Genomic DNA, 18002 nt, shown 5'->3' on the forward strand with positions numbered 1-18002 from the left:
CAGTTACTCTCCAGAGCTCAGCAGGGAGCGGTACCTCTAAACTCCTTGCAGGGCATGAGGCGAGGTTCCCACCGGCTACCTCAGCCTGTTTTTGGGGGCAGTCTGGTGGGGGTGTCAGTCCCCAAGCTGCAGGAGGAGTGGGATTGTCAACAGAAAAGCTGGGGGTGCCTGTACCATCAGAAATGGCTGCATTGCTCAGGCTGTTGTCAGTGACCCAGAAAAGGGTGTCCATGTGGGAAACACCGGGGAGGGGCTCGGAAGAGATGATGGGGGCAGCTCCATCCCATGATGTCTGAGCTAGCCCATGCAGGGGAGGGACACACAATGGTTGGGGTGTGAAGGGGTACCTGAGGTGCTGGGAGGTAATGGGACTGCAAGGCCATGGCTGCAGGACGGATCTGACATGCCAGGGGCTGGAGCAGCACAGCTGGGCAGGGAAGCAGGGCACACTTGGAGTGTTTACTGGGGATTCAGTAAGTGGAAGCCAAAAGGGAAGATGTACTGGAAGATGTGACTTAAGCCACGGGATATTAAAAGTGACCCAGTAAGCACAGATTGCTTCCATGAGGGCCAAGATCTGCCTCCAGTGCCCCCTGAAGCTGGTGGTGTTGCTCTCTCTGGCTTGGCTGGGCTTTGCCTGGCCCCAGAAGGAGGCTGAAGTAATGGGTGTAAATGATGGAGAGGGTGTAGGAGAGCAGGCTGGAGTGGAGGAAGAAGATCAGCATGAAGCCAAGCAAAGGAGGATTTGGGTTTGAAACCCCCCCGCCAGCCCAGCATGCTGGGCTGTCATGCAGGGAGTGCTTCTGGCACTGGTGAGAGGTGTTGGCTCCCATCCCCCTGGGACTTCCCAGCCCATTACTGCCTGGAGACATCTGTGGGGAAACTTCCAACACCCCCCCCTGGCATGTGGGCTGGGCTCTACAGCAACCTTTACATCACCACTTGCCTTCCATGTGGGGTCAGCAGCTCTAGGGGCAGGGAACGGATGCTCCCAGTGTGTGCTGGGCTGCTTGCTGGGGGAGGCATACCTGTGCTGGTGGAACGAAGGTGTTCCTGCTGCCAGTGGGTGGCTAAGCTCATGGATGGCCTCTTCTTGCTCTGGTCTGACCCCCTGCCTTTCCTGGATAAGGTGTGTGTGTGGGGGGGACAGCCATACCACAAACAGGGCTGGCAGCCCTCTCCCCTCCTGGTGCTGCCAGCCCAGCGTGCCCACGCCAAGCAGCGTGCTGATGGAGAGAGCAAACATCTCTGTGCCCCTTTGCCTCACCACTAGTGAATTTTTAACCAGGGATAAAAGGTGTGGTGTTGATGGCCTGGGCCCAGCCCAGGGCAGGCGGTGCTGCCTGGCGAGCGCCCCGTGCCAGGGCAAGCTTGGGGAGGTGGCCCCTGGCACTGGTCCGCTGCCAGCAGCCCCTGAGCGCTGCCTACGCTCCCTGCCAGTCCCCAGCATGGGTGAGCATCTCCTTGGCAGGCTGAGGGGATGTCTCATGGGTACTGGGCAGCTTCCCAAAGCAATGGGTGTTGCTTCCTTGACAATCCCGGCTGGATGTGATAGCCACAACAGAAACAGCCGGGGCCGCGCCAGGAAAGTGCACCGAACCCTCCCCCAGAAGGATGTAGCCAGGAGGCTTCCTTGGGCTGCTGCTGCTGGAAAGCTTGCAGGAAAGAGCAGATGGCAGCGGAGACTTTGGCCAGCCCGTGAGCAGGGAGACTCCCTGGGTGAAACTGGAGGAGATTTTCCTTGCAGCTGGGACCTGGAGGGGTTGGAAAGGTGGGCGAGGGTTACCCTGCCCTCCTGTCCCATGGATGGAAATCCCAGGCACATCCCAATGTGGCCCTGCACCAGCAGCCCTGTGCTCTGCTGGCAGAGGGCTCACCCCGTCCCAACCGAGCCTCTGCACCGCGTGGCAGCGTCTCACCAGGCCCGGAGCTGGCCCTGGGGCTCCTCTGTTTGTTATTGCTCGTGTGGTGTAACATTAACTGCGTGACAATAATTCACACCCTGGCTCTTGACGTTGAGAGCTGACCCGAGAAGTGACTCCTGTGGGCAGCCGGATGCCGTAACCAGGCTGGGAATGGTGTGGGTTTGGTTTTTTTCAGTTTCTGGTAGGCACTGCCCGTGCCCGTGGCGGGACGGACTCTGCACTGCACGCAGGAGGGCAGTGAGCACAACGTTTTTTGGCAGTCAGCATGTTTTGCAGGTCCAAACCACTTCAGGGCTCTGTGGCACCAGCGGCAGGGTGCTCTGGGCTCCCTGCCAGCATCCCCACCGTGTGCTTTTCCAAGCCCCTTCCCCAAGCACCCCATCCAGGCCCTTTCCTGCTGCTGTTCCCAGTGGCTCCTTGCTGTTCCCAGTGGCTCCTTGCTGTTGGCCGCCTGTCAGCTTTATGAAGACGTACTCCAGGGTGTTTCCTTGGGGTGTAATTTGCCCTGACAGCCGCCTTCGTGTTGCCATTTGCCTGGCCAGCCGGTAATGGGATTAGCTGTGTGCAAATCCGGAGGTGACTGAAGGCAAGGGGGGGGTGTGAGTGTGCTGACCCTGCTGTGGGACACCCCATGCTGCTTTCACGGCGCCATGGTGTTGGCATCTCACAGGCTTTTTGGTGGGATCGTGTGTCTGGCAGCTCCCCCCAGCCTCTGCCAGGAGCCACCCTGTAATTTTCTTGTGGAATTAAGAGTCCCAGGCTGGGTATAGCATATCTTACAATGAATAGTCTTGGCTGAGCGGGCCCCTGACTTGCACTTCAGTGGGGGCTGAAATACAGGCGGGGAGGGAGGTTTTGGAGGACTCGGAGCTGTGTGAGCACTAGGCAAACGCTGGCTGTGCCCCCAGCCCACCCTCTGTGCCCTGCTGCTGCTCTGGGGTTTTCCTTAGTTGCATTGGCTCTGGGGGGTCCCAGCTTGGGAGGATCGGGGCGGGGGGGAGAAATAAGTTGAGGGTTTTGCCTTCACCCATGCATCAGCTCCCCCCCTTGGCCCCCTACAAGCATGCTGGGGGGGTGTGTGGTGGTCAGTGAAGCAAGAGGCGTGGGAGTCCCTGCCTGCTCCAGCAAGAGGGGCAGGAGGGAGCTGGGAGCTGCTGTCCTGGCAGAGGGGCCGGTTTGCCACACGGAAATAGCTGGAGTTTCCTGCTGCATTAGCAAAACAAATCCAGATCAGTGTGTGTTACCCTCCCTGCCTGCCAAAATGCAGGTGGCTCTTCCACTCCTTACTCCAGTGATCACCAGGGGCCAAGCTGCTTGTGGGGAATATTTGGGCAGCCAGCATGTGCCCATGGCTCTGGCATGCTTAGAAGCTCTTGCCTTGCAACCCTGCCCCAGGACCTTGGGAAGCTCTTGGGGGGTTCCTTGAGGGCTGTGAGGACCTTCCACCAAATATGCCATAGATGGATGCGCGGGGCTGCTGCTGGCTCTGGCTGGTGGCTGCTGAAGGAGCAGGGAGGGGACCCTGGCTGTAACAACACCACCCAAACAAACGGGACAGCCCAGATTTTTCTCAGGGCTGTTGCTATGCCATTGGGGAGCACTGGCGCCTGATGCTCTGGGATGGAGCCTCACCCACAGATTGGTATCAGAGGGTACAGACAGCTGAGGCATGCTCTGCTCTAATGGTTAAATTAGCTGGAACAAGGTCTCCAGATAAGATAAACCATGGTTTGCTGAGGAGGCTGATCTCCCGGGGCTGAGCTGTTTCCCTGGCAGGCTGCGAGCTTTACAGTGAAGCAGTGCTTGGGCTGGGACCTGGCTGTGCTGAGACACCACCCCTGCCCCTCTCCTCCCTTTCCCTGGAGCCATCTCTGCCCAGCACTAGAGCTTGCTCACTGCCTGCCCTTGCCCGTAGGTGTGATGCCATGGCCAGTGTCCTGCTGCAGAGGGATGAGGTGGCTGCTGCTTGCTGACCCTCCGAAACAGCTTGCAGGCAGTTGCAGCATGGTTTTGGTTCCTTGGGGAGGACTCTGGATGGCAGAAGGAGCGGTGACCTCCAATGTCAGGCTGCCACAGTGTTTCCAGCCAGCTCCCTCCTGCACAGGCTTGGTTTATGGCTCTGCCACAGCACGCTGATGGGTTTCACGTGCCGGCGTTAGGAGTGTTTATGGACTCACTCCCTGTAAAACCAGCAAGAGACGGCATCCCGCGTGCTCCCGTGGTGCTCTGGGAACACCTGGAGCCCTCCTTCCCTTGTCTGGACAGCTTTGCAGCACTGTCCTGCTGTTGTGTGTGCCCCTGAGTGGTGGGTGGGATGAGAGCAGGGCAGAGGCAATGAGCAGGCAGCATGTGCGGTCCTGGAGGGGTGCAGAAACTGGGGCCTCTGACCTGTGGCACCCCGCACTGGCATCAGCCTGCAGTAATTCTTGCAGGTTCGCATGGCACACCAACACACTGATGCTGTGCCTCGGCTCACCCCTCTGGGAAGCAGGCTGGGGGTACCCTGAGATGCACACACCCCTGCAGCAGAGCTGGCTGTGCCAAATTGGGGGGCTGGAGGGGGGGGTGGCTGCTTGGAGTAAAGCCCCATGCGGGCAAGGCTGTCAGAGAGCTGTGTCCAGCTCGGTGATGCCTGCTTTGTGAGCGCTGCTGCTGGTTTCATGCTCGTTCTGCAGTGTGAATGCTCTCTGGTAAGCGTGTGGGGGATCCGAGGGGAGGGGGTGGCTGGGCTCTGCTTCAGCCAGGTCAGCGTGCCGTGCTGTGTGGGGGCACGGGCTGCCTTGGCTGGAACAGAAGCGTTCCTGGCTGCAGGCTGAGTGGTCCATGGGGACCGGCCACCACTGCCCGTCAGCACAAAACCTGCCTTAAAAGGGAGCGCAGCTGAAGATGGCTGTCCTAGCTGGGCACCAGCCTCAAAGTAGCCTGGCACCGCGTGGGAGGGGAAGCAGGGCCATTTGGGAGGGGAGAGGATGTGCTCTGTCCCCCGTGTTTCATTTCAGCTGCACCACACGTGCAGGGAGGGGGTCCTGCCCGTGGCGCCGGCGGGGTGCTGTGGCTTGGGGCGGGGGGATGTGGCATGGCAGCTGTACGGTGCTGGCACATGTGCAGTGCCTGGGGTGGAACGGGTGGGGAGGAGGCAGGGTGGAGGCAGCAGCCCTTGCGCTCGCCTCTCTCCTCTGGTGATCTAAGCCGCTGTCTCGGTGTGACTCATGCCTTAGTCCCTGTCCCAGCGATGTCCCTGCCAGCGTGGGCTGCAGGCCACCCCACCAAGCCCAGCGGTATCCTCACAGCAGCATTCTGGAGGTGCTCTGCAGCAGGGCTGTCAGTAGGAGAGGGGAGCCCAGGACTGAGGGCAGCAGTGGGGTGCACTGGTGGGATGAAGGTTGCTGCTGGGAGCGGAGACTGGAGCCAGGCTGGGTCATAAGCACTGGAATGGGCTGCCCAGGGAAGCGGTGGAGTCGCCATCCCTGGATGTATTTAAAAGACGTAGATGTGGCACTTGGGGATGTGGGTTAGTGGGCAGCTTGGCAGTGCTGGGTTAATGGTCTTTTCCAGGTGAAGCAGTTCTGTGATTCTGTAAAGGCAGTTTGCCACCTCTCCTCCTGCCCCCCCGGGTGGGCTCTGGTGTCCACGGGGCCCTGTTTGCGCAGGCGGGAGGGCGAGGGGTGCCCTGCATTTTGGGAAGCAGTCACTAGGCGTCCCGGCGCTGGGTTTCACAAGGCTTCACGACCTTTCCGGCACAGCAACATGCCCTCGGGAGGATTGTTTCATACAAAACAGACCTTTGGATAGGCTTTTCATTTCCTTCACAGCCAAGCACAAAGGAACAGCAAGTCCTCGCTCCTAATAAAATGACAACAGCCAGTGACACAGAGGGGCTGGCTCTCCGCGATGAGCCAAGCCACGGCCCACGCCCACGCTGCTCCTGAGGTCCTGCAAGAGTGGGGGTTGTGTCCCTATAGCTCCATCCTGCCTCATCTTGGACCCCAAATACCCCCGCGGGCAGGAGAGCCTGCCCGAGGGTTGACTTTTACTCTCCCTTGGGGAAACCCGCTCTGTGCCCGGAGGAGGTGAGCCCGGGTGACTCGTTATCTGGGAGCGTGGTTAATTGGCAGGTGCCAGTGGTTAATTGGCAGGCGGCTCCAGGCCCCCTCAGAGCAGTCCTCGGGCCCCGGCAGGGCGCAAGTGCGGGCGGGGAGCCGGGGGGCACAGGGGGCAGGGCCGGGTGCAAGGGGCGCGGGGGTGCAAAGGGTGAAAGGGGTGCGGTGGAGGAGTCACAGGGGTGCGGGGCACCGCCCTGGGACCCCTGCGGGGCTGCACCCTGGGCGTGTGCCTCCGGCTGCGGGCGGAGCCGCGGGGCGGGGCGGGGCGGCCGAGCAATGACTCCGGCGGGCCCGGAGCGCAGCATCCCACAGCCGATGCGAGCGGCGCGACGAGCACAGCCCAGACCATGCCGAAGTGTCCCCGCTGCCAGAAGGAGGTCTACTTCGGTAAGGGCTTCCTGCTCCCCCCATCCCGGCCGCCTCCACCCCGCGGAGACGGCGGGGGCCATCGTGATGCTTCAGCCGGGGTGCCCTGGTGTTGCACCCTGCTGGGCTTTGGGGTCCCAGTGCTGCCTATCTCTGTGCTGTGGGTTTTTACAGGTCCCTGTGCAACCCAGTGTCCGGGGTCCATCAGGTCCTGGCTGCCCCAATGTTGTGTGCACCAGCAACGCGAATACTTGGGGTGCCCCAAAATTGCACATCTTTGTGCTGTGGGTCCCTGGAGTTCCCTGGATGGGTGATGCTCTACTCAAGGAGGTTGCCTCTCTTTGGGGTGTGGGCTGCAGTGGGTACCCCCAGCCTGCAGACGGGGTCACGGCACAGCACGGAAGTTCAGCCCCATTTCCTCCCCAGCATCATCCGCAGCCCTGTGATGATGCAGGCAGCCGGGCCAGCCCTGAAGATGGCTAGCTCAGTTTGGAGCCCAAAGGCCTGCTGCTTTGAAGGCCTGGGCAGGTGAGCAAGAACCTTCCCAAGGGTAAATCCTGCCCTCGGGCATGTTGCTGGGTCAGCGGCTTCCTGCATGTCATCCTGTGTGGTTGAACACAGCCAAGCAGCAGCCCTGGGGTGTTATTTTTAAGCCCTGTTGCAGGCTAGCCTCAAGCCTGGTTGGGCTTTGCCTGCAGCTGGGCTTCAGGGAGGTGTCCTTCTGAGCCAGGGTGCTGAAGCTTCAGGTTCCTGCCCCTTGGTCCTGCCCGAGGATACGTGGGGCAGCTGAGCCTCTTGCCCTGCTGGCAGCAGTAGCTGGAACATCCAGGGTCCATCCGCTGGACGTCCCCACTTGCCTGGTTTAGGTGGACCTGAGGGGGTTTGTTGGGAGCAGCTCATACACACTCCCTGCTTTCTGATTGACTGGAGATGAGTGATCTGGGACCTGAGTGCTGTCAGTGATGACTTTTCTCTCTGCTTTGTTATCTGCTCTGCTTGTGTGTGCACCCTACCTTCTAGTTCTGCTCTGCCAGAGAAATGGGAGGCTCAAACACGGGGGCCACTGTCCCTGCCAAACAGCCATGTCTGCTCGTGATGCGCGCCCTGGGGACGTGTGCTGGGTTGGGCGTGGGTGCTTCCTGGAGGGCTGCTGGGGATGTGGCTCCTGTGGTTGGGGGTCATCCCTGCCCAAATTCCAACTCACTGCTGGGAGCCAGGCTTTGAGGTGGGGTTTTGGCACAGTACAGTTTGCGGCTCGCTGCAACCAAGCACCCTGTGGCACCTCATTAACCCACGTGGCTTGATACCAGGAGCTACCAAGGTGCTGGTATCAGCATCAGCCTTTCCCATGTCCCTGTGGGTCTTTTTGAAAGCCAGTCGGGACAAGCTGGCTTTGCTGTGCCCGCAGTGGTGGAGGCGCCGGGATGGAGCCATTTGACCAAGGAGGGGTTTGGCTGTGTGCTTATCAGGCTCCTCTTATGAAAACGTCTTTCTTGATGCAGAGGCTGAGGAGGGTTCAAAAAGCTGCTGGAGAACCAAACTCCCTGCCTGATTTCTGTCCGTGGAGATAAGGAGTGGTGACAGAGGAGGCAGCAAGTCCTACTCCCAGGCATCCCAGAGCCTGGCAGTCACACTCAGGCATGCATTGGGCTGCTTTCGGCAAAATCCTGTCTGGAGAGAGCAGGGGGAGGAGGAGATGATGCCAAGGGAGCTGGGGATGGTATTTGCAGGGCCACCAGCAGCTTTCCAGGGGAATCCTGCCTGCATGGCTGAGAGCCAGCACAGCCCCTGCTGCAGTGAGCTGTGGCAGAGCTCCTGCCCCAATCTTGGTGCAAGTGCTCATGCAAGAGGTGGTGTCTGAGCTCCTTCCAGAAACCCTGTGACAGGAGGGACCTGCTTTGGGCCAGGCTTGGGCTCTGGGGGGAGGAAGCTCTGGCCCCGGCCGGGCTGCAGGGACAGGAGGCTCTTTGTGCTGCTGGGGGATGGCAGCGGGGCTGCCTCGTGACATTTGGGCACTGCCCCCGCTCCCACCTCTGCAGCCGCCAGCTTGCTCTTTACATAAGCTGTTGTGAGCATGTTTGGACTCCAAAGAAGAGGTGCTTCAGGCTGCCAGGCCCCCCGGGGCACATTCCTAGCAGCGGCTCTGTCCCATTGCTTGACCTCCTTTTGCGGGCATGGGCAGAGTGCTCAGACCTGGCTCTGATGGTGTTCCTGTGGAAAGCTCTGCTTTATCACTTAATAAATCCCCGGGAGAGCAGCTGCCGGTATGAAGAGCACATATATCTGCAGAAAATACCCTCCTCCCCCACCGTGCCACTATTGAAAGCCACTCCTGTGTTCTTCCCTCTCCCCATAAACACGTCCTGGCTCCAGCAAACAGCATGTTCTACCCCCTCCCCGCAGCTGCCTGAACCTCAGCCAAGGTCCAGCCTGCTCTGGTGTGCCATGGTGTGTGTGGGATTGGGGCTGCAGCCACAGTGCCGGTGGCTGGAGGGCACTGCTTGGTGATGGCGGGCTGCAGCCACGGCTTTGCCTCCCCGCTCCTCGCCAGCATCCATGCTTCTTGCTTGCCAGGTCCAGCGACCTCTTGGGCTCCAGCTGTCTGGGGAGAAATTCATCCCCTTGCAGGCCGATGTTGGAAGCGGGGAGGTCCCCAAACCTTTGGGAGATGGGTAGAAGTCAGTCCACCAGCTTGGCTGCAGCTGGGCACGGCACTGCTTTTTGGATCCGGGCACCTGGCTGTGCACGGCAGTGTCTGTGCAGAGCAAGCACTTGGGTTTGAAACACAGTGTCCTCTGTCCTGGACAAAGAGACTTGAGAAAATGCCCCAGAATGTCCTCCCTAGGGTTGATGATGGGGAGGCCAACCTGTCAAAACCCTGTTCAGTGCCTCACCTAACCTGTCTCTTTCCCACCGCAGCCGAGAAGGTAACTTCTCTGGGGAAGGACTGGCACCGGCCCTGCTTGAGATGTGAGAAGTGTAACAAGACCCTGACGTCCGGAGGCCATGCAGAGGTGAGGGTTGCTGCCCAGGAGGTCCCTGTCCCCTGCACCTAGAGGCTGCAGGAGGGGTGGGGTGGGTAGAGATGGAGCGAAGGGCGGTTGGGACTGATGTTCTTTCTCTCTCTCTCCTGGCAGCACGATGGCAAGCCATACTGCAACCACCCCTGCTATGCCGCCTTGTTTGGGCCCAAAGGTAGGGTCACTGTGGCTGGGGTTGCAGGAGGGAGGGGAAGGGGGCTCAGGGCTCCTGACTCTCAGTGAGGTGCACCCCTTGGTGCGCTCACCATCCTATGGCAATGCTGACCCTGCTCTGGTTCTCTTCCAGGGTTTGGCCGGGGAGGAGCCGAGAGCCACACATTCAAGTAAACCTCAGGTTGGTGCCTCCCTTTGGAGCTCCCCTTCTGCCTCCAGCTGTGTGGGCTGGCTGGGGCTGGCCTCTCATCCCTCAGGCAAGCAGGGAAGGCAGGCATGCCCCAGTGTCTCTCTGGGCAGGCTGTGACTCCCAATCCTCATGCCGGTGCTCGGGAGCAACCTGCTGGGTGTCAGCTTTTCCTCCCCATCAGCCCCAAGTGACTGTCAGCACCCACTTCACTCCAGCAGCTGCTTCTAAGGCTTTTGCTTTGTGGTCCATCAGCAAAGATGGGTTCTGTCCTGGAGCACCCTTGTCCCTGGGCTGTCCCTGCTCTCGGCACAGCCTGACTTCACCTGCCCCTCTCCTCCATCCCCCTCCAGGTCTGACGGCCAGGCTTCCCAGCACAGACTGAAGACGGCACAAACACACCGCGACAGACATGCATTTTCATTTTTAATTCACTCTGTAATAGACTAGCACATTAAAAGCAATAAGTAACTGGGGCTGGGGCTGGCGTGGAGAGGGGCTGTGCTCCAGATGGAGCACTGCTGGGGTGGGGGTGTTGGGACGCCCTGCTGGATAGGAAATTTGGCCGGTATTGCTGACGGCTGCCTGGAGAGGAGACCGCACCCTTCCAGCCAAAACCCAGCCCTGCTTCTGACATCCAGCTTTTGTGGCTGGGCCTATAGTTGTATTCTCAGTCTTTAATAAACCCAGACCGAAAGATGCTTCCCCCATATAGCAACTGTGTTCTCTGTAATGGGGGGCCCACGCCACTCCCCGGGTTGGACCCAGGTTGGTTTCTGGATTGAGCCCCACACCAAGAAATGGCCCCATGTGCTTTTGCTCCTGGTGTGTGCAGGGTCCTGCTCTCGGCTGCCTGCCACAGGGGTTGCCTAACCTTGCTCCCAAGGGAAGGGGTGGTGGGTGTTGTGCCGGTGCTTGAACAGGGTTGGGATCTCCCTGGGCTCTGGGGTAAGGTCCTGGCCCTCCCTCACAGCCTCGTGTTAACGGGGTTACAGCAGAGGTGTGCAGTGCTGCTGGACGAGGGTGATGGGTGCTGACCCTCAGTCTCTCCAGCACTCACCATGCACACTGGGAAGCCGATCCCATGCTGGGTTCCTGGTGCTTGTCTGCAGGATCCTGCAGCCCCGGGTTGGGACAGGGAGGTGTCTCGGGGGAGGCAGCTGGCTGTTGCATCAGGGAAGCCTGGCATGTGCTGCTTTCTCTCTGAGCAGCCATACGAAAGGGCCAGACCTGGTGGAGGGTACAGCGAGGCAGAGCGAGCCCCCCTTGGTGGGGAAAGCAAAGGTGTGGGACTACACAGTGAGAGCTGGCTAGGAAGTGCTTTGCTCTTTCGTGTTTTAATCTCCTTGCCCCACTGGAAGAGAACTGACAGATGTAACAGATGTCAACTTAACAGATGTTTCTAAAGTGGTTTCTTAACCATGCCTTTCCCTAGCTTGAGCCACCACATTTACATACTTCAGAGATACTTCTCACTGTGGTATTTTTGCCTGCAGTTTATGCATTAATTTCCTCAGAGACTGCTCCGCATCTGACTGTCACGCCAGCCTGCCTTGGCCTTGGCCAAAACCTTCAGGGGTCAGAGGTATGTGTCTGAAGTCAAAATCTCTGGAGTCAAGAGCAGCCTGATAGGCATCTTAAAACTTGGTGCCAGAAGGCTCTGCACCCACCAGGCACGCTCCAGTGGGATGAACTCCACGAGCCAGCAATGCCTCGCCTCCCACCCAGCTAGCACAACAGATGCAGATGTCTGTGTCAAAGACAAACCCTGGCCATCGCTGTTTGGCCACCACCAACCCTTCCTCCCTCCCAGCCATTCAGGTCTCATAGGGCTCCTCGCCCTCCCGTTGCTGCCCTTGCCAGCGGCTTCCCAGGGATGCCAGCACCCATGGCTCCCAGCCAGAGAGACGCTGTTCTGCTCTGCACTGCTGCTGGCACCCAGCCCGTCCCTGGGGCGATGGGGACGTGGCTTTCCTCTTCGAACAGGGCTTCAAAGCAAACTAGTGATATAATCTCAGCAGCCTTGAGCGTGCCAGTGAGATGGTGTTTACTCTCAGCATTAAAAATAATGGCAAATGCGAGCTTCGTCATCCTCTGGGCTTGCGTAAGTGTGTCCGGTCGGGAAAGGGACCCGTGAATTTGGCTCTTGGTCTTGCCCAACAGGGCCCTGCACCAACGCTTTGCAGGAGCAGCTAATTCCAGGTGCAAGGGACCAGGCTAGAAGGATAAGCGGGGAACTAGCAAGAGGTATGGAAAAACAAGCAGTGCTTGGAGAGAGGCCGGGGCAATCCAGCCCTCCAGCTGGAAGCCCTTCCCAAGGCCATGGCTGCAGCTGTTGCTGTTGACACTGTGCTGCCTGGGGCTGCCTTTCGCTTCCGTCCCTGCCACCGATTTGTGGTTTAGATGTGGTGGCTGAGGGTGGCTCTCCCTGCCCTGGGTGCACAGAGGGATGCAGGAACTGTGCAAGATCTGTGCATCCCCCAGGAAACCCGCAGCAAAAGCAGATCCTGCAGCTGCCTCACTCTGTGCTGCGTGGGTGGGGGTGTGTGTGTGTGTGTTAAAAACTGGGGTCCCTCAAGGAAGCTCTGGGGTGTTGATTCTCCTGAAAGCTCCTTCTGCCCGCCCTGCAATAGGCACTCCCAACTGAGATGGCGCACAGCCCGGGGACTTGCTGTCAGGATACTCCCTCAGAATGTTGTGCTCCTACAAGTCCCGCTCTCTGCCTGCTCCTGCCTTGAGGCTGGGCAGTTCAAGCGCGGGTCACATCTGCAAGGAGCCTCGGTCAAAGAAAATACATGATAAATCGAATTTTAAACCTCGCTGCAGCCTACAGAGAGGAAGCAGGAACAGCTGTACGGTGTTTGGATAGGAAATCCGCAGCCGAGCCAGGCGCTCCTCGCCGATGCGCAGCGAGGCTCGGCAGAAGCCGGCGCGCCGGGGAGGTGTGCTGTCAGCAGACACGATCTCTCCTCCATTGAGCAGTAAATCTCCATGGCCTGGAGCGTGCGCTGCGCAGCCAGGCGGCAGCTCGGCTTCCAGCACAGCTCGTCAGTGATGCTGTCGGCTCCGAGCCCTGGTGGGACCTGGGGACAGGCTGGGATGGTCCCTTCCCTCGCAGTGTGGTGATGCTTTGGCTGTGCTGTTCTTGCAACAGGGTGAGGTGGTAAGGAAGGATGCTCAGGGCGAATACCAGCTTCTTTTTTTGGATCAACTGAGGGATGCTGGCTTGGTGTGACCTACTGGCTGCTCCCACTGCTTGAGGCAGAGAGCACACCCTCGGGAGATGGCTGGCAGCCCCAGCATCCCACCTGGTCATCAGCCAGCAGCCACGGAGATATCACTGCCATCACAGGTGGGGTCAGGGCACAGCCTGGTGATGCCCAGTACTAAGGTGCACTGCTTTGGTGACCTGAAACACCACCGTTGCTGACCCTGGTGGAAGTGGTTTCCTCTGCCCTTATTTCGGAAGCTTGGGCTGAGATCAGTGAAGATTGTAGATTGCAGAACTATGGTTGCTATAAACAATCACCATGACAAACCAAACATCACCCGTCCCCCTGGCAGCTGGGTGCAGGCGAGCCCCAACGCCCTGGCTAGGGAAGCAGAAGAGGTTTTGGCAAAGGACAGGAAGCATGATGGGTTCAGAAAATAAACTGCTGCTCCCCACCCTGGCTCTGTGGCTTTCTGTACAGAGGAAAAAAGGAGAGGGGGGGGCAGAAAGGGGCCGAGGGCTCCTTCAGCTGATCTGTAAGAGGTGGGGGTGTTGTTTCAGCTCCCAATGAAGGCAGAGTGCAGGGGGGGGGGGGTGGCAGCAGCAGCGGTGTGGGTTGCCTGGATCTTCTTCCCAGCACAGATGGAGCAGACCTTAATCCAAAGCAGGGGACAGATGTGTCCCTGAGCCTGCAGCTGGCAAGGGGGATGGCTTGGGCGAGGAACCTTACAGCAGGGCACTGCCCTCAGCATGGCTCCCCAGGGCTGTCCTTAGCAAAAGCAGCAGCCCAGGGACAGGGCCGTGTGGGAGCCAGCGGCAGCTCATGTCTGGGCTAACACGTGCCAGGAAGCCAGGGGGTTTGGTTCAGCACTGCCTCGTGGAGACACTGGTGGGACCACCGACCCTCCCCTGCCATCTCTGACGGGGACACTGATGTCATACCTCCAGCGTGCTGATTTTGTGTCTCATCCATGCAGGCTCCAGCCCCTCACGGACTTGCAGCATGGGTGGGGACAGTCACCTGCCACGGGGTGTTTTTGCAGGTACAGCTGTGTCCCCTCCTGGGACAGGCAGGGCCAGGGCAGGGTGGCGCAGGGGCTGTGGCTGCAGGGGGTCATGGGGGCGAAGCGGTCTGTAACTGGGCGGTACCCAAAGCACCCCTGCTTTGGGTGTTTTCCAGGCTGATTTGTGCTAAGCTCAAAGAGCTCCGATATCTTTTAGGTTGAGAAAGCATCTGCCCATCCCCTAGCACCTCAGAAATCTTCCACCATCGCCAGGCAATGGATGAGGGACCGCGCAGTTGATGGCAGGCAGCAGGAGCCCCGCGAGCTTGTGCAGCGAGACGGGACTTCCCAGCCCAGCTCTGCAAAGCTGCAGCTTGGGGAAGCCCTGTCCCACCAGCGGAAACAGCTTTGCAGAGGTGGTAAAAGGGGGGGTCAAACCTCATTCCTGAATGGAGAACCACATCTCCAGCAAATGCTGAAGCAGCTGAAGGTACTGATGGCTCTGGGTAAGGGAAATGGCCAGGGGCGTAACAAGAAGCAGATGAGAGCATGAATCATGGATGATTGAGGTCTAATCTGGGACCAATGAGAGGAGGGGAGGGGCTGTTCCACCATCAACCCATCTCCAGTGTTGGAGAGGAGCTGGGTACAAAGGGCCCTGGGTGGGTTTCCCTTAGTAAGGAGCCTGAGAAGAAAAGTTGGCATCAGGATCTAGAGCTGTGTTTTACTTTCATGACTTCTGTGTTATTTTCAGGGAAACTGGGAGTCTCCAAGCTGGAAGGTGTAAGAGCTTCACACCAAAGCTTCTGCCTTTCTCTGGTGAGTCTTGGGATAAGGGCTCAGGGGGGAAGAGAGCAGAGGGCGTTCCCCCCTGTGCAGAGGAACGTCAATTCTTCTATTTAAGTAAAAAGGAAAGGGTGAAACTCCTGAGAATAGAGAACTGCAAGATCTCAGATCTATTTTTTCTAATCTTTCCCAACCCACTTACCACACTGAAAGTGTGGACCCTGCATCAGAGGGCCAAAAACACTCTTAAGCATCCAACTGCTGGGACCTGACCTTGAGTTTTGGCGCTGCAGCCCATGCATGGGCCTACTGCAGGCTAATTCACTGTGTCCAGGGAAACCTGGACTGGAGCATTAGCGTAGAGTATGCTCTGCATATGGGAGCGTAGTGATGGTCCCCTGCAGTGATCTGTAACTGTGAGGTGATGCGATGCAGTGTGCTGTATGTGTGCTGGCCATGCCGGCAGTACCAGGACCCCTGGCACCCGCCGGTAAGGGCAGCACTGGGACGCAGCCTGTTACTCTCTGGCAAGGAGATGCCTGTTGCAACCTGACGTGGTTGCTCAGAGCGTGCCGACAGCTTGGCTGCAACAGCAGGGATCCCAGGGCGGTTCATCTTGAAGGCACCGCCAGCTCCCCAGCCAGGGAGGGCTGCTCGGCGGATGGAGACATGATCCCACAGCTGATCAGCAGTGGCAGATGCTGGGGCTGCTCCATGCCGGGTGGGAGATGTGATTCCCTGAACCCCCAGCAACGCAGGGCCAAGCATCGCTGCAGACCTGCCCTGCTTTGTCGGCAGCCTCTGTTCCCAGCCTCTGCTCCCTTCTGCCAGCATGATGCTCGCCTTCTCCTGCTCCAGTTAGCCTGGCATCCCAGCGAGGGGAGAGCATGTGTGTATAAAAGAGCTGGGAGGTCACTGGGGAAGGAGGTGGAGGTGTTTGTAGCAGGAAATGGTGCAGCCTACCTAGTTTGCTCAGGGTGTGAAATCCTGCAGCTACCCAAAGCCTGCCTTGCCCAGGCAGGGAGAGCCACTGATCTCTGCTCTGAGGTTGCTCAGCTACTGCTGCAGGAAGGAGAGGAGAGGAGCTGGGAGAGGAGCTCCGGCTGCCCCAAGCTGGCGGCAGAGCGTGGGAAGCACTGATACACAGCCTGGGGGCCTGGCCGGGAGACAGGCTGGCTCCCGTCTGCGCCTTCATGGGGATAAAAGCATTAAAAAACCCAGTAAAAATAAGAGACCAAAGGGGTTGTTTTCCCAGGAGGAGAGCTCACACCTTCCCCTTGGCAGGGCTGGGCTGAGGTGACATCAGGAAGCCGTGCTGCTGCTGAAGCAAGCAGAGATCGCCGTTATTGCATACAATCTGCATGAGGCAATGGGACGTGGCTGTCATCTCTGGCAACGGCTGCAAACAGTGGGGCCGTCTGCAGCAGCAGGTTGCCATGGTGCGGGTGCAAACAGGCGCCCTTGGTCTCGGTTGAGTCACCCCAGGGCGGAAATGACCCCAGCTGACACATCCTGCTGAAAACGCACGGCTGTGCAGCATCACGCGGGCTCCAGAGGCCGAGAGATGCTGAAGCCCACTGACTTCTCCCCAGAAGGAGCATCCCTGGCCCCTCAGTATCCACCAGGATCTTCCCTTCCTGTTGTGGACCCCATGGCATCCCCTACTGCTGGGGCAACTGGCAACTTGGCTTCTCCCGAAACTGCCTTGGTGCCAAGGTGGAGCTGGGGTACCTGGAGGAGCACCCAAGCAGGTTAAGTTGGGCTCTTGCAGGCTTCTGCTGGTCTCCTGTGACCTTGCAGGTGCACACGGTGACATCAGAGTGGTGTGCTGATGTCACCCAGCCATTGCTTAATTGCACCCATCAGTGCCTGCAGGGCTGGGGCTCAGGACAGGGGAGGTGGGATGCAGCAGGGCAGGGGTTCTGTTCCCATTCCCACTCTTGCTGGGACAGTATCCCAGGTCTGTCAAACTGTCACCTCCTTCGTCTGTCCACAGCACAAGGCCCATCTCTGCAGCAGGAAACCATCGCCTTCCCATCAGCTTCTCTCACCCTGGGAAAACGGCTCAGGCAGCCGGCAGAGCAGATAAGTGGGGCCTAGTGTGCCGGGACTGAGCCCCCGCTGCGCCGTCCCATGCCAGAGAGGCTGGGATCTGCTGCCTGGCGTCTGACTTGCCTGTGGCTGGGTGCCAACCCTCTGCAGCTCCAGGCATCTTGTGTCAGCTGTGCCCACGGGGCTGCGTGCCGGGGGAGCCACGCGGCTGGGGACCAGGAGTTGCCAGACAGGAGGGCGGCCAGCCCAGCTCCAGGGCGCCATGGGGGTGGACTGGCCAGTGGGATGGAGAGGTGGCACCGGGGGGGCCTTGGCATGCTGGGATGGCATACAGCCCAGCTGCCGCTCCTGCCTTGTGGGGTGGTGCTTGCTGGCTGGGGTCCAGTGCCTTGGCAGGGGGACAGGAGCCCAGAGTGGGGGTGATGGGTAGGACTACCCCACTGATGCATGCACGGTGCTGCCCTTGTTCTTGTCAGCGGCAAAGCAGGCAGCTGCCTTGGGGAAGAAAGGCCTAGACGGAGGAATGCGTGTGGGGACAGGGATGGCTTTGAGCAGGGTTTATGGAGTGGTCAAGAAAACACAGGAAATTGGCTCCAGCTGAAGGTCCTCCTGCCCAGGGACTGCAGTGGGGATGGGAAAACAGACAGGCGATGTGTCATGGAGGGACCAGACAGCGTGCGATAGCAGCAAGGTATGGAAAGCTGAGAAGGATGCCAAAGACAGCAGAGGATTATCCAGGTCCGATAAGGTTCTGGACAATAAAAAAGGGCTTCATGAGCTGTTGGGAACCGAAGACAAGGAACTGTATGGAGATGCCAAACCTGTTTGGAGGGAGAGCAAAGAAGTGGATAGAGATTGCTGAGCTAGAGCTGGATGAGGGATAAGGAAAATGCTTTCCAGGCCATGAGGAACAAAGGAGGATGTGAGACAACAGCTGCTAGAGAAGATATTTTAAAAATCCCTAAGCCTGGATAGCTCCCACCCAGGAGTCCTTTCAGGGCTGGCTGGAGCAGCAGCCAGCATCCATGGGACTCAGAGCACTGATGCAGCGCTCGGAGCTGGAAAGGGCTGTGCTCCCCGGCACAGGGGTGGGAGGCCGGAGAGGCAGCGACCAGAGGGAAAGAGTGCAAACACAGTTCATGTTAGTGAGCGGGGCTTTGCTGAAGGTCTCGTT

General features: G+C 59.1%; 1 protein-coding gene across 1 annotated transcript; it reads left to right on the forward strand.

Annotated features, from left to right (window-relative positions):
- Window positions 1-6351: 6351 nt before the first annotated feature.
- CRIP1 (cysteine rich protein 1) lies at window positions 6352-10477 on the forward strand. Its single transcript, XM_084266005.1, has 5 exons — window positions 6352-6415; window positions 9314-9408; window positions 9532-9589; window positions 9722-9769; window positions 10129-10477. Exons 1-4 carry the CDS (start codon window positions 6376-6378, stop codon window positions 9760-9762), a joined length of 234 nt encoding a protein of 77 aa, XP_084122131.1. The 5' UTR covers window positions 6352-6375; the 3' UTR covers window positions 9763-9769; window positions 10129-10477.
- The last annotated feature ends 7525 nt before the right edge of the window (window positions 10478-18002 follow it).

This window comes from Gallinula chloropus, assembly GCF_964237585.1.
Source record: "Gallinula chloropus genome assembly, chromosome: 6".
NCBI classification, from domain to species: Eukaryota; Metazoa; Chordata; class Aves; order Gruiformes; family Rallidae; genus Gallinula; species Gallinula chloropus.

What these genes read in the sequence shown, in the direction of transcription:
- CRIP1 (XM_084266005.1), top strand. Translation starts at nt 6,376, where the DNA reads ATGCCGAAGTGTCCCCGCTGCCAGAAGGAGGTCTACTTCG. An exon ending in CCAGAAGGAGGTCTACTTCG is followed by an intron (nt 6,416 to 9,313) that starts GTAAGGGCTTCC and finishes TTCCCACCGCAG; the next exon opens with CCGAGAAGGTAACTTCTCTG. An exon ending in CGCCTTGTTTGGGCCCAAAG is followed by an intron (nt 9,590 to 9,721) that starts GTAGGGTCACTG and finishes GTTCTCTTCCAG; the next exon opens with GGTTTGGCCGGGGAGGAGCC.